We start from the raw sequence: 23,421 nt of genomic DNA, 5'->3' as shown, positions 1-23,421 counted from the left end.
TGGTTGGTACTTTATCTCTCTTCTGCTAATTACACGCCAAGGCTTAGTACATCTGCCCCAGGAAGAACAGTGAAGTTATGAGACAAACACATAACAAGGAGAGTTCCTGTGACAGGTAATGCGTAAAATGTATCTGACAGGCATGCAGAAAGAGAGAGATAAAGTACCAAGCAATCAGCTCCTTTAATTTTTTAAACACAGCATGTAACCTGGCTTTATTTCTCCACAATGTCTCACTCTCAGAAGCTTCAATCTCCCATACAGTATTTGAAACGGTGATTGTTTGCTTTGGGAAAGTACTCTATGGCATATATTCAATGCCGTGGGCGAGCGGTGACTGCGAGCAGGACTTTTTGCTCGCAGTCACCGCTCACCCTGTCAGTATTCAACTGACCCCCCTCATACGCAAATTCCCCCTCGCTCCGTTTTTTTGAGCGAGGGAGAATTGGTGTATGTGCCTCCAAAAGCTGTGAGAATCGAGGCTAATTACAGCGAGTTTGCTGCACTAGCCGCGGGTCAAGGATCACTGGTTTTCTGCGATCCTCGCAGTTTAACCCCCTCGCCGGCCGCTCGCACCGGCATTGAATACATGCCTATATATCTCCAAGGCTTGGTACATCCCTAATGGTGGCCACACATCAGACCAATTTTACTCCATACACTCCCACTAGTTGGTTGGATGGAATAAAAACCCGGTACTGGATAGGAGCAAATGTAATTTGTAATTGAGTCATTTGTTTCCCAAATATGAAAATGGACAACAACTGTCACTCAGACAATATACTGTAGTTGGAAATATTTGATTTAAACAATTTCACTGAATGTTTTTGTCCATTCTCCTGAGTTTGTGAGCAAATTGCTTATTGGCATTTGCCCCCATACAGTACCAGATTTTCAGTCCAACCAACCAACTACTTGGATGGTTGGAGGAAAGTTGGTCTGATGCGGCGAGCATAAGCAAGTAGAGCAATCAGTATCTCTGACGCTGAGAATATGTGACAGGCGTGTGATAAGGACAGCAGTGAGCACCTGTGACAATCAGAACACCTGCAGCATGCAGAGCATTTGATATGGGCAGAGCATGTGTAACAGAGCAGTGAGCACCAGTGACATGCAGAACACCTGTAGCAGACAGAACAGTGAGCCCCAGTGACATGCAGAACACCTGTAGCAGGCAGGACAGTGAGCACCAGTGACATGCAGAACATCTGTAGCAGGCAGGACAGTGAGCACCAGTGACATGCAGAACACCCGTAGCAGGCAGGACAGTGAGCACCAGTGAGATGCAGAACACCTGTAGCAGGCAGGACAGTGAGCACCAGTGACATGCAGAACACCTGTAGCAGGCAGGACAGTGAGCACCAGTGACATGCAGAACACCTGTAGCAGGCAGGACAGTGAGCACCAGTGACATGCAGAACACCTGTAGCAGACAGAACAGTGAGTCCCAGTGAGATGCAAAACATCTGTAGCAGGCAGGACAGTGAGCATCAGTGACATGCAGAACATCTGTAGCAGGCAGGACAGTGAGCATCAGTGACATGCAGAACATCTGTAGCAGACAGAGCAGTGAGCACCAGCGACATGCAGAACATCTGTAGCAGGCAGAGCAGTGAGCACCAGCGACATGCAGAACATCTGTAGCAGGCAGGACAGTGAGCACCAGTGACAACACCTGTAGCAGGCAGAGCACTGGAGCACCTGTTATGGGCAGGACAGGGAGCATGTGTTACAGAGCAGTGAGAACCTGTGACAGACAGAATGGTACTTGTGTAATATCTGGGCGCCCGATTTTTTAATTGTATTGCATCGCATGCAATATAGTGGCATACAATTCATGCAATGCCATTTTTCATTGTAAAGACCCGATTTTTAATTGTATAGTCACCCATGGGTGATTTCAAACCCCACTATCCAACTATGCATGGAGTTGATTTTATATAGTGTGGCGAGCGCAGCGAGCCACCGAGCCGGAAGCGTGGCGAGCCCCGCGAGGGGACGCAGAATACATGTAAAGTAATCTGGGTCCGCTCGCCACGCTTCGGGCTCAGTGGCTCGCTGCACTCGCCACACTATATAAAATTAACTCCATGCGTAGTTTGATAGTGGAGGTATGAAATCACCCATGGTTGACTATACAATTAAAAATCGGGTCTTTACAATGAAAAATTGCATTGCATGCCTTAAGTAGTGGCATGCAATGAAAAAAATCGGGCGCCCACATAATACACAAGTACCGACAGAATACCTGTAGCAGGCAGAGCATTTGTTATGGGCAGAGCAAGGAGCATGTGTAACAGAGCAGTGAGAACCTGTGACAGGCACAACACCTGTAGCAGGCAGAACAGTGAGCACCAGTGACAAGCAGGACACCTGTAGCAGGCAGAACAGTGAGCACCAGTGACATGCAGGACACCTGTAGCAGGCAGAGCAGTGAGCACCAGTGACACGCAGGACACCTGTAGCAGGCAGAGCAGTGAGCACCAGTGACACGCAGGACACCTGTAGCAGGCAGAGCAGTGAGCACCAGTGACACGCAGGACACCTGTAGCAGGCAGAGCAGTGAGCACCAGTGACACGCAGGACACCTGTAGCAGGCAGAGCAGTGAGCACCAGTGACATGCAGGACACCTGTAGCAGGCAGAGCACTGGAGCATCTGTTATGGGCAGAGCAGGTAGCATGTGTAACAGAGCAGCAAGAACCTGTGACAGACAGAACAGTGCCTAACTGTTATGGACAGAGCACTGAGTACCTGTTACAACAGGCAGAGTAATGTATATGTGTGTGGGCAAAGCAGAAAGCATCAATAATCAGCATTATGTATTCATTTAGGCAGTATATCTGTGACACTCATCCTTTGTCAGAATGCTGTTCCCTCCTGTACAATAGCCTTATCTATTCACTATTAGCCAGAAACCCCACTACAGTCCACAGAAAACCAATATAGCTGCACGCCTACTTAGTGTTCTTGATAAAGAATAAAACACACACACACAAATTATGAAAGAAATCCTGTGCAATTCTATCGTGGAAATATACTGTATGAGGCTGGATGTTACTCACAACAGACCCATCTATGTTGTTATGTAACCACCATCCACACTGACTCATTACGACTTAGGTTATAGATGCTGCAGCTACAATGTGTACAGTTTCTCGAAGCACTTACACAAGGCGCAGGCAGTTCTATTAATAAACCAATAAAATACTATCTGATTGCACAGGACCCAGTGTTTTGGTGAATTACTTGCCCGGTACCTAATATTTTTCCAAATACAGGTCACAAACCCTAAACAATTTACTAAACACGCCTTGCATTCTGTAATATTATAAATGTACTTCTGCAATCTTGATAAAACCAAGGAGTATCTGGCAGATTATACATTGCAGGCTGGACACAGTTAAATACACTGGGTGGTATGGTACAATGGGCAACCCCAGATACAGTTCTAAACATAACAAGCTGCCTCTTGCCAACATCATGAGCCATACTACCTACTTTGCACATATATCAACAAAGTCATAATTTACGAGACTACACACACACACACACACACACACAAACACACACACATCCATCCATACAGCATCCTGCACCCTGGCATCATGTACACACACACACAGCATCCCGGACCATGGCATCATGTATATATAAACACACACACACACACAAAATCCTCCACCCTGGCATCATGTACACACACACAGCATCCTCCACCCTGGCATCATGTTATATATATATATATATATATATATATATATATATATATATATATACATACATACATACATACATACATACATACATACATACATACATACATACACACACACACACACGCCATCCTCCACCATTTCACCATATACACACACCCAGAGCATCTTACACACTAGCACCATGTATATACAGACACACACATAGCATCATCAACCCTGGCATCATGTACACACACACCCAGAGAATCTTCCACATTAGCACCATGTACATACACACACACACATACACAGCATCATCCACCCTGGCATCATGCACACACAGCATCCTCCACCCTGGCATCATGTACATACAGAGCATAAACACACGCACACCATCCTCTACCCTGGCACCATGTACACAGCACCATGTACAGACACACCATTCTCTACCCTGCCTGGCACCGAGCACACACACAGCTTCCTCCATCTATGCACTATGTAGACACACACACACACACACACACACACACACACACAACAGCATCCTCCACACAGGCACCATGTACACACACACACACAGCATCATCCACATAGGCAAAAAGTACACTACACACACACAGCATCATCCCCATTAGCACCATGTACACACACACACACACACACGCATAGCATCCTCCACACACAGCATCATCCACACTGGCCCCACGAACACACACACAGCATCCTCCACCCTGGCACTGTATGCACACATACACACAGCATCCTCCACCCTGGCACTGTATACACACACACACAGCATCCTCCACCATGCCAGCCTGTACACACAGTGACACAGCGATGCCCTGGCACGCACAGATGGCCATGCATACAGACAGGCTGCTGTCTGCAGCAGACACGATGCCAATCACTGAGCTCCCACTCACCGTGATGCGAGGAATGTTCTTCTTGCCCTGGTAGGACATGTTTGCGGCTCTCCCCTCGGAGCAGGGCGGGGGGCTGGCGGACGCGGGGCAGTGTGCTGAGGACGGAGGGTGCAGAGGAGGAGGAGGAGGATGCGATGCTACCCCCAATCTTCCTATCAATGCCCGGGCTGCAATAAAGGACTTGCAGCAAGCAGCAGTGCGCATGCGCAGCGCCACTCCCTGTCCTCATCGGAGGCAACAGCTCCCGGCCACTGTGATTGGCTGCGGTGTCGGCCGCTATGCTAATGAGGATACCGGACGGAGGGCGGGGCCGTTAAAAAGGATGCAACGACTGCAATGCAGGGGAGCCCTGGTCATGGATGCGCTGCAATCCAGAGTGTTAATTGGTGATTCTGCAGCGGAATGCACGGAGTGAGTACTGCCTGGTGATGCTTCAGCGCTATCCATGGAGTGGGTGTCGCTTGGTGATGCTGCAGCACAATCTATTGAGTGCTTGGTGATGCTGCAACGCAATCCAGTGAACGAGTGCTGTGCCACCCAGTGATGCTGCAGCGCTATCCAGGGAGTGAGTGCCACCTGGTGATGCTGCAGCGCAATAAGGGGAATGAGTGCCGCCTAGTGATGCTGCAGCTCAATACAGTGAATGAGCAGGGCACTCTGTAGAGTGAGTGCTGCCCATGGATGGATATAGGGAAGGAAAGTCTGGTGATGCTGCAGCATAATCCAGGGAGCGACTGCTGTCTGGTGATGCTGTACTGCTCTGTCCAGGAAGTGAGTGCCACCTGGTGATGCTGTACTGCAATCCAGGAAGTGAGTGCTGTCTGGTGATGCTGTACTGCAATCCAGGAAGTGAGTGCCCTCTGGTGATGCTTTAGTGCAATCCAAGATGTGAGTGCCGTCTGGTGATGCTGCAGTGCAATCATTGCCAGCTGTCAGTAATACCCTTTTCAGAAATACGACCCAGGAATTTCTCTGCTCACACCCAGTTTCTCACCTGTTAAAGGTTTTTGCTTGAGATCCCATTTCACCCTAGGAGTGGGATGCTCTAAACCGAAAATGCGGTAAAAATCCCATTATTGGGGTTTTTACCGTATTTTTGTATACTCTAAAGACCATCTGTCGGGGGACAGCGCTTCGGAGGGAATCACCAACTTTTGCTGGCTATACCCTGCGTCTTTCCACTGCGATGAGTGAGGGATCCATCACGGATCCCTCCCAGCATGCCCCGTGGCAGGGCATGCGTGGAGAGACTCCCGTGTTTTAGACCCGGAAGTCCAGGAATGGAGCTGCATCAAAAGAGTTGTCCTTTGCGTTACTAATCGCATATGTTAGTCCATATGCGATTAATATAAATCCCTGGTCATCCCTTTTCAGACTAAGGGCGGGATGTATTAAAATACATTGCGGCCCCCCCGCCGCGATGCCGCCGCATATGTACTAACATATGCGGCTGGCATCGCGATGCGGTGACGGAGGCCCCCTGCGATACCTGGAATGTGGTGTGCGGGAGGTCTCCGTCACCTCTCTGCCCCCTCCTGCATCCCTCACGCCGGGGACAGCTAAGCAAGCTGTCCCCGGCGCCTCCTCCTCCCCCCTGCAGCCGGAAGTACGTCTGGCTGCGTCACTAGGGGGAGGAAGGTGTTACCTTCCGGGTCCAGGAGTACCTGGACCAGGTAAGAGAGGGAGGGGGAGAGGGGGGTCGGCGGGTTTTTCGGCGGGGGCGGCGAAAAGAAGCCCATAGGCTTCTATAGGGTATCGCCACCCAAAGGTGGCGATACCCTACACTGCGGTGACGTGGCGGTCGGGTAATAGTACATAGGAAAATGCGGTAAAACGGGGGTTTTACTGCATTTTTCCTTTAGTACATCTCGCCCATAGGCCTAATCTGCCGAACTGCTCTCATGTCACATTCATACATGTCATATATATACACACACGTCACACATATACACACACATATCACACATGTCTTACACACACATATACAGTATGTCTTATGCATAAACGTGACACTCATACACACACACACATACATATCATACTTCCCAATGGGGACAGCCATCTTGGCATGGTGGCAGAGGGAGGGGTGCGACATATAGGGGCCTGGTGGAGGAGGGGTGATGCTGGGTTGTGGCAGGGGGGAGTGTCCACAAATGTCATCATAGCGGACATGCCTCCGACACACAATGCCAAGATTACAGGCACTGTGAGGTAGGGGGCAGGGCCACCATAACGTGATGCAGCGTAAGTTGCATTATCCTTATTGGTGCACCATACAATTTTTGGGAAAGTGCCTGCGATTCTGGAAGAGTAGGCAACTATGATGTCATACTGAGGCACTGCCTTCCAAAGCAGCAGAGATCCTACCAAGAAGAAGTCGACAAAACTTATATAAATTAGGCAATATGGAACGAAAGAGTAACAATGTCACTTGTATTGCATTGTACATGGTTGTTTTGGTGTATGTTCTTTGCTTACATGTCTGGACATTGGGCCTAATTCAGACTTGATTGCAGGACAAATCTAAAGCTTAGTACACACCTAAAGAGTTATATATGGGAGTATATGAGACTTGAGCATTTGCTCCCATACACTGGGAAACAGACAATGGTCATTAATACGCATTGGCTAAATCTATGTGATTTAACAAATTTATCCAAACAATCATTTTGTGCATTTTCCAGCATTTGGGATTTGTTTTTTTATTTGCTCCCATATATTACCAGAATTTTGTTCCCAGCAGACAGATTGGACAGACATATCTGTAGGTGTGTATCCAGCTTTACACTCCGCACATGCTACATTAGCCCCACCTGCAGTGCACATGGTTTTGCCCATTTTGAGAACAAATTTGTCCTGCGATCAGGCCCATTTTCATTGAAAATAATAGGAAATTATTTCATCAACCGTTTCTGGACCATTTGAAGCGCAAGTGAGATCGTTAACCTTTCCATCGATATACAAGCACATCACAGTCATGTAAACACATGTCATACACTGTAACCAGACCTCATCACAATGAGCAACATCTCTTTCTGGGTTGCGTTGGCTGCTTTGACTACACATTGGGCGGTATTCAATGAGGCTGATTCTCCAGGTTTTTATGGCGATTTTGTGCTGTAAGGCGAATTTTTGACTAAAACGGTGAATCACCCTATTCAATGACCAGATGGCGAATACATTTCAAGGTTTTTTTCGCCATGATTCACCGAGTAGCAATCGCTATCTTTTTATGGTGAAGTGAAATGTGAACTTTTAAAATAAAGTGTTTTGTTTTTTACATTTGGTGTAAAAAAATCTGGAATTTTATTCTGAGGAGGGGCATGCTATTTTTATTCATGTGCTGTAAGCACATGAATATATATTTAATTTTAAAAAATATATATATATATTTTTTTTACACAGACCAGCCAGCAGGGGGCCGGAGCCAAGCCGCTCATTAGATATTCATATATTCACTTCACCCGATCATTACATATGCATGATCGGGTGTAGTGAATATACCCGGTCCCCTGCTGGCACCCCCAGGGGGGCAGCCTGTGCTGCCTGGCACCCGGGGAGCCCACCTTCCCTCCACAAACGTTCTGGGGCAGGCAGGGAGACTTCCATTTCCCTGCCTGCCACCGTCCTCAGGCTCCCTGCGGCATCGCCGCAGGAGTTAAAATTCGCCGGTCAGGGGCAGCAAGCCCCTGACTCGTTGAATACTGGAGCCGGCGAGGCTCCGGAACGCGGCAACCAGTGGCGAATATGCAGCGAATCCTAAACAGGATTCGATGCACATCGCCAAAATCATCATTGAATACCGCCCATTGTATGAACTGCAGCTGTATGCCCGCCTCCCCAGGTAGCCACACCCCCTTCAGGCAGCCCCGCTCCCTCCACCAAACCCAAAAAACAATTTTACAGCTTGCAGACAGCCACGGTCAAATAACCTGACAATTACCCGGCACTTGAAGCGCCGGGTTATTCGGCCGCATGCTGTTAGACCCCCTTCACACAGAAGAGCAAATCTCAAGGGTCTAAAATTTAGACCCGGAAATTCACTCAATTACACAGGTTTTTCGCCGTTGTGAAAGGGTCATCCCGGATCCTAAACTCTGGGTCTTCGACCCTGGTGATTTACAGGGTCGGAGACCCAGAGTTTAAGATCCGGATTGAACCTTTCACACAGAAAAAGGAGCCAAGTATTTCATGAAATTCCTGGGTAAAACTGCTTCACCTGGGAATTTCAGTTTCTATGTGAAAGGGGGAGATATATTGCTCAGTTTCTCCTTTTCATCAGCGACCAGAGATGGTCGCTGATGAAAGGGAACCTCTACCGGGCGGTGTCGCAGAGGTAATCAGCAAGCTCCGGCGACCAGCAATTAGAAGGGGGCTGAAAACGGGAGCGCGCACCCGGCAATTTATCGCCGGGGCACACTCCCATCACTGGCAATATGGTCGCCATATTTCCAGCGATTTCAGCCCCTATCGCCCCAGTGTGTACACAGCTTTAGTGCTACTCAGGAGTATATACCCAGGTCTCACCATTAAGAATTGAGCCATTTTATCTACCAGGGAAGTAGGTCCCAGGAAGAACCCAGGTTGGTTACTTTCTTACATACACGAGACCCAGGTAATTTGCCCGAGCCCAGGCCTTAGGAATCTCCATGTGTCTGAATGGTGTATAAACAATGCACATCCATACTCCGGGGCTAATACAGCGATTGTCAACCCTATTTATGTCGACATACATCGGGTCAACAAGGCTCAGGTTGACACCTGAAGTAAGTCAACACGGCTTAGGCCTACACTAGCATCAGGTTGACAATGGGAAGGTGGACATGAGTTTTTCATGTCTTTTTGAGCCGATGTGCCGACAGGCGGCATTTCATGCCCTAACATCCAATACGGCGTGGTGGGAGAATAAAATAGTGTGCCCAAAGCATGGCGAGCGCAGTGAGGGGACGCGGTACACTTTGCTGGTGTTCATGTCGACATTTGGAACTAAAGAACACGAAAATCTCATGTCGACCTTCCCATTGTCTACCTAATGCTCTTATCGACCTTACAACCCTGTCGACCTTAGCCATGTTGACCTATTTCAGGTGTCGACCTAAGACCTGTTGACCTTCAGTGGTCGACCCAATGCATGTCAACCCAATGTTGACATCGCAATCTACGGCCCGTCATTCGCAAGGCATGTTCCTTCTCACAGCGTGCAAATGGATGTTTCACATAAAAATCCATTCGCATTCCACTGGGAGCCTCCCACATCTTTCGATGGTCGCCGACCATCGAGAGATGTGGAAGGTGCACGCACATGTAAGGTTGCTCTGAGCAATCTTACATATGCGTAGATGCTCGGGGGGAAGTGGGTGGGCAGTTGTTTGTCATGGGCGCACGCACCCTGCGCATTCAAAAACATTGCCCCCATGCGAACACATACGGGCTTGCAAATGGACAGTGACCCATACCCCTTGTGAGTGCGGTCCTGTGGACTGTACTGGGATATACTGTATGACTGTGCTGGGAAGTATACATTTGCATATAGAACGTGTCAGTGATGCAGTCTGGTATCCTGCACTTTGTATTAATAAACCTGCAGTTACAATATACGGTACTTTTGTAGTATCTGGGCCCCCGATTTTGTGATTGTATGCCTTACCTTAAGGCATACAATCAGTTGCAATTCGACGCGATTTTTCGGCAAAATCGCATCGAAATTGCATGCGAGATCGCATGCAATCCGATGCGATTTTTTTCATAGGATTCAATGTTAACAAAGTCCTGTTCATTTCCCCACTATGCAAGTGGGTATAGAGTTGATTTTATATAGCGTGGCGAGCGCAGCGGGCCACCGAGCCCGAAGCGTGGCGAGCGGACGCGGAAAACATTTGAAATAATCCGCGGCCGCTCGCCACACTTCGGGCATGGTGGCTCGCTGCGCTCGCCACACTATATAAGATCAACTCTATGCCCACTTGGATAGTAGGGAAATGAACAGGACCTTGTTAACATTGAATCCTATGAAAAAACGCATCGGATTGCATGCGATCTCACATGCAATTTCGATGCGATTTTCCGACCCGATCTTAAAATCGGGTGCCCAGATACTACATAAGTACCCAATATACTTCTATTATACAGTTGAGGTTTAAGACTAAAATGGACCCTGGGCAACAAGATGCACCGTACCCTGTCACCTCACCAGCACCTCTTGCGCCATGATCCCATGTCTGCTTTCTCCTCCATCAGTATGGCTGCCCACTATCAACACTCCCAAACCACAATGCTTCTTCCAATTGCTAAAAAGGCCAACCAAACTTCAACATGCACAGCACAGCTCCCCCAGGCATGGCTATGGCAAATACTGTTGGCATGTATTTATTAACAGCATTTTTACTAGGCTTATGCTGTAATTGGACTACTTTGCTGGTTGTTGTGACAAATTGCAATTATCAGGGCTACACCATTAGTCTTTTGCCAGGATAGCGACTTGGATAAGACAAAGTAGCATGTACAGTATATCTTGAATGTATTGAGCCTCCATGATCACTTTACTTTGGCTAGGTACTGCACCTTTTTCCTGGTGTTTTTAGGGGATATCCCACAAAAAGAGAAATAGGCCCCATAGAGTGTACAGTGTAGTGACGGCTGTCCCTGTACTTATGGTTCTGTCCTGGACTACCTAGAACCGAGGGGAGGAATGTCCGGCCTGCAGCTATTTGTCTCAAAAACAAAGGAAAAAACCCATGTTCACCTTTTGACTGTGGACCTAGACACTGTCGACCTTCCAATCATGTCGACTTATTTCAGGTGTCGACCTTCAGTGGTCAACCCAATGTGTGTTGACCCGTTTACCCTAAAGACATACTCGGATAGTAGAAGCTTGTCAGAGCTTATTAAATAGCTACAGTATATGACTCCACTCTATGCCACAACAGGAGTAGTCATTGAAATCTGAGTGAGCCCCTGAAATATCGTTTATATCGCCGGGAATTCCATCAGACGACGGCCGCCTGCTATTTTCCCTTGTGGGGGTCCACGACCCCCATAGAGGGAGAATAGAACAGGTGGCAAGCGCAGCGAGCCCGCAAGGGGCTTAGTTACGCACACCATGCTGTCTGGGTCCGGCCAGTCGGGCTAATGACTGTCGGGATCCCCTGTACAACATCCTATGGAAAAACATAGCCTTGCAATAATGCTCATGAACACATCACAATCGGTAATTGTAAATGACAGTTTCCATTTTCAAACTCATTTACATCCGTTGTACTAGTGATAGTAACACATAGGAGCAGGGCCGGTGCTAGGGTGTCCGGCACCCTCCTGCAAACCATACATTTTGTGCCCTTTCACATTGCCATCGCAACAAGCTGCAGCCCGATTGTGGGAGTGTATGCAACATGCGATCCTACGGAGGATCTCGGGTGCATGTACATGTTTGCATACACCATCTCAGTGCTGTGTCCGCAAAATGTTGTAGGGCACTAAAGGTGCCCATACACGCTGCAAGAATCGCATACGTTATGGGCTAGATTGCATCGCATCGCACGGCATGCATGCAATGTGTAAAGCAGTACAAAAAGTATGTGCAGCACTCGTGACTGAGGGGGAAAGGAGGTGAGGGAAGGAGGAGATGGAAGAAGAGGGGAGGTATAGAGGGGGCAGAGTGATGAGGACTGGCAGCGGCACTGGCACAGCAGACTGAGAAGAGGGAAGGAAGGGGAGGCGGCGCTGCTGCCTGTTCGTCATTTGATTGACAGCTGACAGGCGCAGGGAGCAGTGGGTAGGGGGCGTATCCGGACATGACATGTCATCCAGGCATTCGAAGACCGCGCTACATGAGTCAGCGCAAGTGTCCGTGTGGAAGAGGGGGCAGGTCGAAGGAAGAGGACAGTGTGTGCGCGGTGCAGGGAGCTGCTCAGCCTCTCCATACTGCCGTCCGCTGTCAGACAGGCGCTGCGGACAGCGTGCAGGAGGCAGTGACAGTGAGGGCTGAGGCAGCTTTAGCAGAGCAGGGAGGGAGACAGCGCCTTTTCAGCATGGCGCCTCCCTGCTTTGCAGGAGCTGCTGAGTGGGTAGCGCTGGCCCTGCATAGGAGGAGGCTGCATGTGAGATGAGTGCTGAACGAGGAGTATAATGGGCCCGTTTATCAGTAATCTCAATGTGATCTGGGGCGCAATATTAGCCCCTTGACTCGCATTGTAATATGTAATTATAATAGCGGCATGCATCATCGGGCACCTGCTGGTTGGTTGACTGTATATTACCGCATTCAATATAAAATACTTCTACATACATACTTCTACATTCACACAGAGCCATTACTCTGACTACACCGACTTATATCTCTTTACTTATCTCAAAATATATCCCCACCCTACTGAAGAATTTCCTTAAGTATTGTTTGTTAAAAGCTTTTTTGTACTTCATTGTTCCTGTACTGTAATACATTCATTCTATCTGTTAAGCACCTTGCATCCTTATGGAGAAAGTATACAATTATTATTATAGTGTAACTCCTAGCATAAATGGATTTATTAGTCATGCTTGCAGAATTATTGCGTTCAATCGTTAACAGTTTAATACAATAAACAGTTGAGCCTGGTACACACTAGGCAAAATTTTAATCAAATTTGCAGTTAATGACCATTTATTACAACAAAGTATTAAAATGTGTGTGCTAGCGATGCGCACTTCTAGTGACGTTCATTGTCGACTTACATTCATCTCAGTTTCTAAAATGCTGCAAACCATGCAGTATACACGCTACCAATGATCAACAATATGTCTTCACAACCTGCTTGGTGTGAACATCATCAGAGTCTCTCCCTGGACACTCCCATACACCATTTTTTGGGCCGATCACTGGCAGCAGTGATGATAGGGGATCCAGAATTTCCATCCAAGTTTCTGAATATTTTGGTTTGTATACAGTGCTGTTGCCAATGTTGCTGCTGCCAACCTAATTATGTTGCTGCCCACCAATGTTTACACAGTTGCCCACCAAGGTTATATGCTCATGCCCAGAACTGGCTGCAGCACCGACCAAGGAGTGCAGGGAAGGATCCCGGAGCACCCCCCATTGGATCACCAGTGCTGATTGCGTCGGGTGCCTGGTGGCACCAAGACTCCTATTGGTCGTGGGCGGGCTGAACACTGTAATAGCTAATGCTGATTCCCGGGCAGTGCTGGCAATCTCCAGAGGATCGATCCTGCACATATATTGCATGTATATCACATGCATGTATATTCCTGCTCTGTGATTTCCCTCTGCACTCCTTGGTTGGTACTTCGGCCGCTTCTGCTCATGCCCACCCAATTTTTTCAACTGCCACCGGCTATTTATCCCCTCCTGACACTCCAGCCCAGTACTGAGATAAGGCAGAAATCCAAAAATGTTTTAGAGTCCAGTATATCGTTTGACTGTTTGTAAAATCGCTCAGTGTGTACGCACAATATTGTTTGGGAGTTCAAGGAAAAACGTGAGCAACATGTTGTTTGCATGTTGCCTAGTGTGTGCCCGGCATTAGGCAGTTAGTTATGGAACTTATTAGGTAGTAAACTCCAAATAACACTTTGGAAATTCCACAATATATACAAAAGCAACCTATGCACTTTAAGAGACAAGGAAAAAATATGCAGTATGCTGAAGGGTATGAATACTTGATTCCCTTTATTTAGAGTATATAACTATGGGAATACGTTTGCAGCCCGACCGTCGGTCAGGCTGTGCACATTTCTGTGCATGTGCTTGGTGCGTGCACCCACTGCAAATAGTGGGATCGCTGGGTGCATGCACCCAGGGCAGCAGGCAGCCCCATTACCATATGGACGTTCTCAGGGTAAATGAGGCCGTGATGCGGGGGGGGGGGAGGGGTGGGCAGGCAGCTGAGTTCACCGGATGAAATACCGCCTGTCTGCACATGTCAGGTCAAAAAACTGTGAAAAACCCCATGTCGACATTTTGACTGTCGACCTAGCCCATGTCGACCTAATGCTTGTGTCGACCTAATGACCTTTTGACCTTGTCCCATGTCAACCTAGTGGTGTCGACCTAATGACTGTCAACCTTATGACCGTAATGAATTCGGCATTAAGGTTCAACATATGGATTCTGGTAGATCACAGCTAAGTAAGTGAACAAAAGGTAGATCCCAGGTCACAAAAGTCAAACCACTCTAAAGGTGCATACACACTGGATGATGTATGCACTGAAAGACAATGATAACCAATTTCCCTTGAACCCAGTGTACTGAACGAAAGATGTTGACAAAAAGAAGAAAGAGGAACGACCTAGCTACAGTTTATAGGCTTTGTTTAAAGATATGCAAATTTAGCTGCCTGCACAGTAGACGAACAACCTTGATGAACGACCAGCAGGTACTCACATCATCATTCGTCATTCGAATCATACACACTGAAATATATTTTGACCAATATTGTTCAGAAGGGCCGAAATAAACTAAATTGGTCCAAAAAAATGATACAGAGTGTACGCACTATAACCTAATAATATTGTTACAATGTAAGCTCTGGAGGTTTGCTATGGCAGCGTGAAGGCTAATGGAGCCCTTGGTATTCACCAGGGAACCCTGCAGAGACATTTAGGCTTCACTGCAAGTACTCGTCACAGCCAACAGATCTTCCCATTGAGATCCAATTCAACAATCCAGAAAGAAATCCAGAAAGAAAAGTCAACAAGCTGTAATCTGGAACCCTGGGATACACTGCAGAGTACCACATCTGAAGATAGAGGAGTCACATAAACGGGTCTGGGATGCAGGAATCACTGGGAGCACTGAAGGGTGGAGCACTGGTGCTAAAAAAGGAACCTTAAAGTCTGGCACCAACATTTGTACTTAGTCCAGTTTAAATGGGCACACTTGTCTGAATCAGGTGAGCCAATGAAATATGTAGTCACATGGGAAGCGCGTTGTAACATACTGTAGAAACAGAAGCTTCAGATGTCGGGTGTCATAAGCAACACAGGATCAGAAAATATCCATAACATCTATGTAACATACAGGACAGGATGTATCAAATGAAAATTGGTAAAAAAAAAAAACGTTCTCTGCACTTGTCTGATTTCACCTGATTCCGACGGAAATGTGAGAGATGTGTTTGTCCGCACGGGACCGCGCATCGGAGGTCAGGCGGGCAGACCATAAGATGGGTCAGAATAAGAGCCATCAACGATACATCCTGGAGTGGGAAACACCTGATGCGTTTCACTACTAGCTGTAGCTTTATCAAAGGAAAGCTACAGCCAGTAGTGAAACGCATCAGGTGTTTCACACTCCAGGATTTGGACTTAAAATAATTGCCAGATCATCTTGTTTCAATCTGATCACTGTTCCAACTGTGGAACTTTCTATGGGACTTATTGTGGTTCTCCCTCCTACCCCTACCACTTGGATGTCCCTAGGTGAGAACCTCCCAAAGAGGACTCCTTCATCGTCTGTTGTATTGCCCTACCACATCTCCTCCAGCGGTTCTTGGGGTACACCACGTCACCAGTGATGTCACTTGGGCCTAAACATAGTGAACCCTCCACAGATTCCTCCAGCCGCACCAATCCAGGACACCGTATTAAATAGAGAGGACCTGTGTTATTGCAATCCTTCATCATTTCAGGAACAGTGATCTACATTCTAGTCCCTTTGGTAAAGTGCATTTACCTCAATTTATTTTTTAATGAGCAGTTAACATTCACGATTTCATCCAATCCTAGGAGTGAGTTTATCAATCAGTTATTATTATTATCTTTCTTGTAATATTTATGTAGATGTTCTTTTTTTATATATAAAATCTTCATTACCACATTGTTGTGTAGTATGCTTTCATTGTAGGCAAGCGCTGCTATATTTGCATTTTCTCTTTGTTCTAACCCATAGGGATTGACTACCCCTATACCTAGCAGCTGCTTCTGAGAACCAACACATATCACAGGCGCCCTTATCTTTTTCTTTAATAGATTGAAATTTTCTTTTTTACACATTCATTTGAACATTCAACTTCCCTGGAAACACTTTTGTATGCGATAAATCACATGCAAAAATGGCAAATCAAGCACCCAATCGTGTGTGAGCTGTCCCGGGGAGCTACCTATTGTATGGGAGCCTTTAGATTTGGGTGTGGTGTGTTCAAACTGAAATCTAAATTGCACTGTAAAAATAAAGCAGCCAGTATTTACCCTGCACAGAAACCCAAATCTAATTTTTCTGCGCATCTATTTCTCTCTGAACTTGTTATATCTGCCCCACCTGCAGTGCACAATGTTTTGCCCATTAAAAAAAGATTTTGCTTTTGCGATCTGTAGTGAATCAGGCCCTTTGCTCTGAATCTGTAGAGCCATGCCTTGGCTATACTTAAATATATTTCCTATAATGCCCTGTGTATTCCTAGTGGCATTAAATTGTTAAGCCAAGCTCTTCACAGTGATTTTCTAGATGTGGAATTTCTAGATAAAGGCTCGTACAAATTTTCTTTTTCGTTTCTTCATTAGACCAGTCCAGTGCTGCTATGAGATGATAGCCAGGGCCTTCCCCTCATTAGTGTTTGTTAAGTAAGCACAAATGGGATTAAATCAAATTATGATCCATTAGAGCTCATTTGCTTGCTTGCAATTTAGCAACATGGTTCTGTATGCACTGGGGAGACTATTAGAGACAAGCTTGAGAGGGTCATGTAAGAAAGCCACACTTTTATATGGTGCAGTGCCATTATATTTTACCCATACTTGCCTACCTGACCCTCTCCAGTCTCCATGCGGGAGAAAATGCTCTGCTCCTGGACTTCCCTGGTAATGTATGATTGCCATCACCTGTGGTGAGCTAGGTAATTGATAAGAAAGGTGTTTCACCACAGGTGATGGCAAACATACATTACCAGGGAAGTCCAGGAACAGAGCATTTTCTCCCTCATGGAGAGGGTCAGGTAGGCAAGTATGATTTTACAGAAGGTCTGTTGAACCAGTGCTCTACTGTGCATGGCTGCAAAGACTCCCTGCACTCCCAGGCACCGACAGAGACCTGGGTAATGCACCACCTCTCTCCACCTCTTTATGCTACTTTTCTACTATGAAGAGCAAAGGTGGAGTCTACATGCAGGGGTTAAAGTGAGGGGGAACTGGGTGGAACTGAGTTCCACCACCTCTAATGGTCAGGTGGAACATTTTAACCTCCACATTGGCCCTGCACAGTAATTCTCACAAAAAAAGCATTCTAGTTTGATAGGGGATGCCAAATTCCATACTTCTGGCCCTGTCTCTACCTAATGGGGCAGAGGGAAGGAGGGTAATTAGGTGGCATCGAGAAATGAGTTCCCCCACCTCTGCATGACCACTTTAAGCCCTGTCTACATGGGTGTGGCTGCTACTGGGCCCAGAGCTGAGGTGGGTCTAGAAATGCTGAATGCTGGTTCTCCTCCTGAGACCCCTGTTTTGCTCTTTTAAGGGACTATTTATCACTGAGTATTTGAAGCATACGTCCCGTCCGTCGTCCCCCTCCTGCACTTGCATGGTCATTAGAGTGCATGCAATTGTACAGGAGTCCTGATAAAGAACGTCAGCATGATCATAATGTCTATATTGACCACTAATAATATTCTTCAAATAGATCATAGATGTGCGCACATTGAGTGTTAGGGGTGCACAGGCACCCCCTAATGCTGTGCCCCACCCTTATGAGCACCTCTGCCGCTAGCAATACCCTTAACCAAAGACTTTTGCTTTTTTGAACTGTATTCCATTTAAAGAAGCGCCCATCAATCAATTATGTGTGTTTGCATTGTAAATTGTACTAGACCATTGTCATATCACTACATACCTGTGTCATCCATATATGTGTATGACTGTATTTGCATGTACTGTTACACAGAGTAATTAGAAGATTAAAACTGAAATAGGCAGATTATGGTGTGGCTGAGAGACTTTTTATATTGTTGCGAATACCAATAGATGATGGAAGACATACACATGCACACTCCTTTGACGGTGCACCCCCTAATAAAATGTGCTGCGCACGCCTATGAAATAGAGCAAATAGACAGTGATTAAACAGCAACATGTTACAATATCAATATTTTGTCCTGGTGGTCCAGCAGTGACTTACATTCACCTTGCAGCTCCAGCAGCATCTTCCAGGTGCGGTCCTCCAGCTTTTGGGCAAATGTGTTCCTTGCCAATGTTCCCCTACCCCTGTATCCTAACCCTAACTACCCCCACAATTTAAACCTAATGTCAACATCCTGGGAATGTAAACATGTTGCCTGTCGACATGAACGTTATTGTTGACCTTTTGACTACGTACACTTTTGGAGACCATGTGGTCTATTTACTAAGCTTTGGTAGGAGATAAAGTACTGGCTCCTGACAATCATTTTTCAAACAGCCTGTAACATGACAGTTAAGGGCTGACTGACATTCGGGCAGTAATATAACTTCTTATAGTTACCAAAAGTAGTAATAAGAGATTACAATTATCTGAGTCTATGGGCCTGATTCTGGTTCACTTGCAAAAGCAAAATCTCTCTTTAATGGACATAACCATGTGCACTGCAGGGGGCAGATGTAACTTGTGCAGAGAGAGTTAGATTTAGGTATGGTTTGATATCTATATTGCAGTGTAAAAATAAAGCAGTCAGTATTTACCCTGCACAGAAACAAACTAACACCCAAATCGAACACTCTCTGCACATGTTACATCTGCCCCACCTGCAGTGCACATGGATAGGACGGATGCGTATATTTCGGACAGGCACCGAGTACGGATCGCTCACACCGTCCGACTGCGGTAAGACGCCGAGCGAATAGACCGCGAGTGGATGTTTCATGCGAACACCTCCCACATCTGTGGGAACCTCCCCCATTTTCCGATGGTCGGCGACCATCAAATGATGGACCGAGTGGTCAGACAGCCCCGAGTGCTCCAGATCACTCTGACATTTTTTCCGTATGAAAGCAGGGATATGGGCGGGCAGTTGGCATCCGGCTATGTCAGCTGTCCGCCCCCCCACACGTGCATCACGGCCGGATTACCATACGTACGCCCAGCATTTTCAGGGGAACGCCGATGAAACGTGGGGCGTACGCATATGGTGATGAGCCCAGATATCCCTTCACGCCCCTCTCCACCCCTGCTCGGATGGTTCTGACCGATAATTTTCTGCACGGAACTCACGCCGTGTTAGGACGTGCGAGGCGTTCGAACATGCGCAGAGACGCCTCTCCACATGCGCAAACACCAAACATCGGCCGTTCGACCGCACACGCAGCCGTCCGACTCAATCAGAATAAGGGCCATGGTTTTGTCCATTAAAGAACGAGTTTGTCTTTGTGAGTGAACCAGAATCAGGCCCTAAAACCTGATAATTGATAAATATGCCCCACTACATTTTAGTTTATAACTTATGTCTATTAATATTATGCAATCTATGTTTGTGAAATACAGAATTTGCATTGTGTAACTGACTTACATTGCATGATAAGTACTATTTCCATAACCATAACCTATATGTTTCTAGTCCCATTTTATAATAATAGAATAATCAAATTCCCTGCAAGATCATCTTAAAACAAACTAGCAGGTTCATTGACTTTTCACAAATAAAATGTTAACCCTATTCTCTCCGTGTGGTAAGGAAGATAGACTGCCAGCCCTAGTGTGTCCATGTGTCTAGACTGCCAGCCCTAGTGTGTCCATGTGTCTAGACTGCCAGCCCTAGTGTGTCCATGTGTCTAGACTGCCAGCCCTAGTGTGTCCATGAGGTAGGGAGTGTAGACTGTCAGCCCTAGTGTGTCCATGAGGTAGGGAGTGTAGACTGTCAGCCCTAGTGTGTCCTTGTGTCTACACTGAAAGCGGTAGTGTGTCCATGTGGTAGGGAGTATAGACTGTCAGCCCTAGTGTGTCCGTGTGGTAGGGAGTATAGACTGTCAGCCCTAGTGTGCCTATATGGTAGGGAGTGTAGACTGTCAGCCCTAGTGTGTCTGTGTGGTAGGGAGTATAGACTGTCATCCCTAGTGCATACGTGCGGTAGGGAGTGTAGACTGTCAGCCCTAGTGTGTCCATGTGGTAAGGAGTGTAGACTGTCAGCCCTAGTGTGTCCATGTGGTAGGGAGTATATACTGTCAGCCTTAGTGTGTCCATGTGGTAGGGAGTGTAGACTGTCAGCCCTAGTGTGTCCATGTGGTAGGGAGTGTAGACTGTCAGCCCTAGTGTGTCCGTGTGGTAGGGAGTGTAGACTGGCAGCCCTAGTGTGTCCGTGTGGTAGGGAGTATAGACTGTCAGCCCTAGTGTGTCCGTGTGGTAGGGAGTGTAGACTGTCAGCCCTAGTGTGTCCATGTGGTATGGAGTATAGACTGTCAGCCCTAGTGTGTCCATGCAGTAGGGAGTGTAGACTGTCAGCCCTAGTGTGTCTGTGTGGTAGGGAGTATAGACTGTCAGCCCTAGTGCATACGTGCGGTAGGGAGTGTAGACTGTCAGGCCTAGTGTGTCCATGTGGTAAGGAGTGTAGACTGTCAGCCCTAGTGTGTCCATGTGGTAGGGAGTATATACTGTCAGCCTTAGTGTGTCCATGTGGTAGGGAGTGTAGACTGTCAGCCCTAGTGTCTCCGTGTGGTAGGGAGTGTAGACTCTCAGTCCTAGTCTGTCCATGTGGTGGGGAGTATAGACTGTCAGCCTTAGTGTGTCCATGCGGTAGGGAGTGTAGACTGTCAGCCCTAGTCTGTCCATGTGGTGGGGAGTATAGACTGTCAGCCTTAGTGTGTCCATGCAGTAGGGAGTGTAGACTGTCAGCCCTAGCGTGTCCATGTGGTAGGGAGAATAGACTGTTAGCCTTAGTGCGTCCATGTGGTAGGGAGTGTAGACTGTCAGCGCTAGTGTGTCCATGTGTCTAGACTGCTAGCCCTAATGTGTCCATGTGTCTAGACTCTCAGCCCTAGTGTGTCCATGCGGTAGGGAGTGTAGACTGCCATCCCTAGTGTATCGGTATGTTGGTTTTTTGGCTAGGTCCTTTGGCGCTGCTTCTGATGTTTTGCTGCCTCACTGTTACAAGAAGGGACTATCCCTTAAAGTCCCAAGACGTTGCAAGTTTGAAAAAAAGAATTTAGTACCAGTGTTGGCGCTGCATCAGTTAAGTATAGGGAGATGGAGGATATCCTCCATCTCCCTATACTTAACTGATGCAGCGCCAACGCAGGTACTAAATTCTTTTTTTTCAAACTTGCCATCCCTAGTGTGTCCATGTGTCTAGACTGCCAGTCCTAGTGTGCCCATGCGGAAGGGAGTATAGACTGTCAGCCCTAGTGTGTCCGTGTGGTAGGGAGTATAGACTGTCAGCCCTAGTGTGTCCATGCGGTAGGAAGTATAGATTGTCAGCCACTGTTTGTCCATGTAGTAGGGAGTACAGACTGTCAACCCTAGTGTGTCCATGTAGTAGGGAGTATAGACTGTCAGCCCTAGTGTGTCCATGTGTTAGGGAGTATAGTCTGAATGTACCAATATGGAAGAAAGGTAAGAAAACTTACCCTGAAAATTATAGACCGGTCAGCCTTACATCCATTGTGGGAAAAATATTAGAAGGAATAATAAGAGATAGTATCCAACATTTCTTAGAACTGGAGAAGGTGATAAAATAGATCATGTCAGATTAATTTTAATAGCTTCTATGAAGAAGTCAGCAGGGAGTGAACTTGGGGAAATCTGTTGATGTAATATTTCTTGATTTTGCTAAAGCTCTTGACACGGTGCATCATAAAAGGTTATTAATAAAACTAGGTAACTTAGGGGTAAAAGATAACATTTGTAATTGGATTAAAAACTGGTTGCTTAATCGGAGACAGAGAGTGATGGTATACATTCCAGCTGGGGTAAGTTCCAAAGTCCCACAAGGTTCAATATTGGGACCTACATTGTTTAATGTATTAATTGAGTAAGGAAATTAACTCAGGAGAGGATGTGAATACACTACAAAGCGTCTTAATTACACTGGAAAGGTGGGCAGAAAGGTGTAAAATGCAGTTTAACATTGAAAAAGGTAAAGTAATTTGTTATGGGAACAAAAATTAACAAGCTACTTATAAGCTAAATGGAGTTAATATAGGGAATTCTGCAGTGTAGAAGGACTTTGGGGTCATCATAGATGAAATATTGGGTTATAGTGCTCAAGTGCAGCCGCAAAAGCAAACAGGACACTGGCATGCATTAACCCCTTCCCGACATTTGACGTACATTTACGTCATGGTCGGGAAGCACTTCCCGACACATGGCGTAAATGTACGTCATGGATTTAAACTGTCACCGCGTCTATAGACGCGGTGACAGTTTCAACATGTCTGCTGTCCCTGACAGCAGACATGTCCGTGCATGCCCCGGGGGGGCTGCGATGCCGCCCCCCCGTCGGCGATCGCTGTGATTGGCTGTTCAGTGTGAACAGCCATTCACAGCGTTTTCCTGTGTCACCGGCGAATAACGTTCGCCGGTGACACGGGATCAGAGGTGATTGGTGCTGTAAAGTACAGCACCAATCACCGCGGGGTGTAAGGGTGACACTGGTGTCACCCCACCTCACCCCGCCCGCCCCCAAAGGCCGTGATTGGTCCGTCGGACCGACGGACCAATCACAGCCAAGGAGGGAGATTTAAACTAACGGTGACTGCACTGCAGACGCCATTCCGGTCTGGAAAGCGTGCAGTGCGGTCACCGTACCCCCCTGCCGCCATACTGACCAGAAATACTTGCTGCAATACTTACCTGATCGCTGCTGATTGCTTCCTGGATCCTGTGCAATAATTGTGCCATACTGTGATATTGTGCT

General features: G+C 47.0%; 1 protein-coding gene across 2 annotated transcripts in view; it reads right to left on the bottom strand.

The window, feature by feature from the left end:
* DPYSL2 (dihydropyrimidinase like 2) overlaps positions 1-23,421 on the bottom strand; it is an 86,426-nt gene that overhangs the window by 48,204 nt on the left and 14,801 nt on the right. The window contains exon 1 of one of the 2 annotated variants that reach the window (XM_083184788.1): positions 4,621-5,011. The exons of the other annotated variant lie outside the window; for it this stretch is intronic. Within the exon in view, the coding sequence (XP_083040914.1) occupies positions 4,621-4,824 (204 nt within the window). The 5' untranslated portion in view covers positions 4,825-5,011. Of the gene's footprint in view, positions 1-4,620; positions 5,012-23,421 lie in introns of those variants that run through there. 2 annotated transcript variants of the gene reach the window in all.

Source organism: Crinia signifera, chromosome 4 (assembly GCF_055691185.1).
Source record: "Crinia signifera chromosome 4, ASM5569118v1, whole genome shotgun sequence".
NCBI classification, from domain to species: domain Eukaryota; kingdom Metazoa; phylum Chordata; class Amphibia; order Anura; family Myobatrachidae; genus Crinia; species Crinia signifera.
This window is presented reverse-complemented; position numbering and strand designations above follow the sequence as displayed.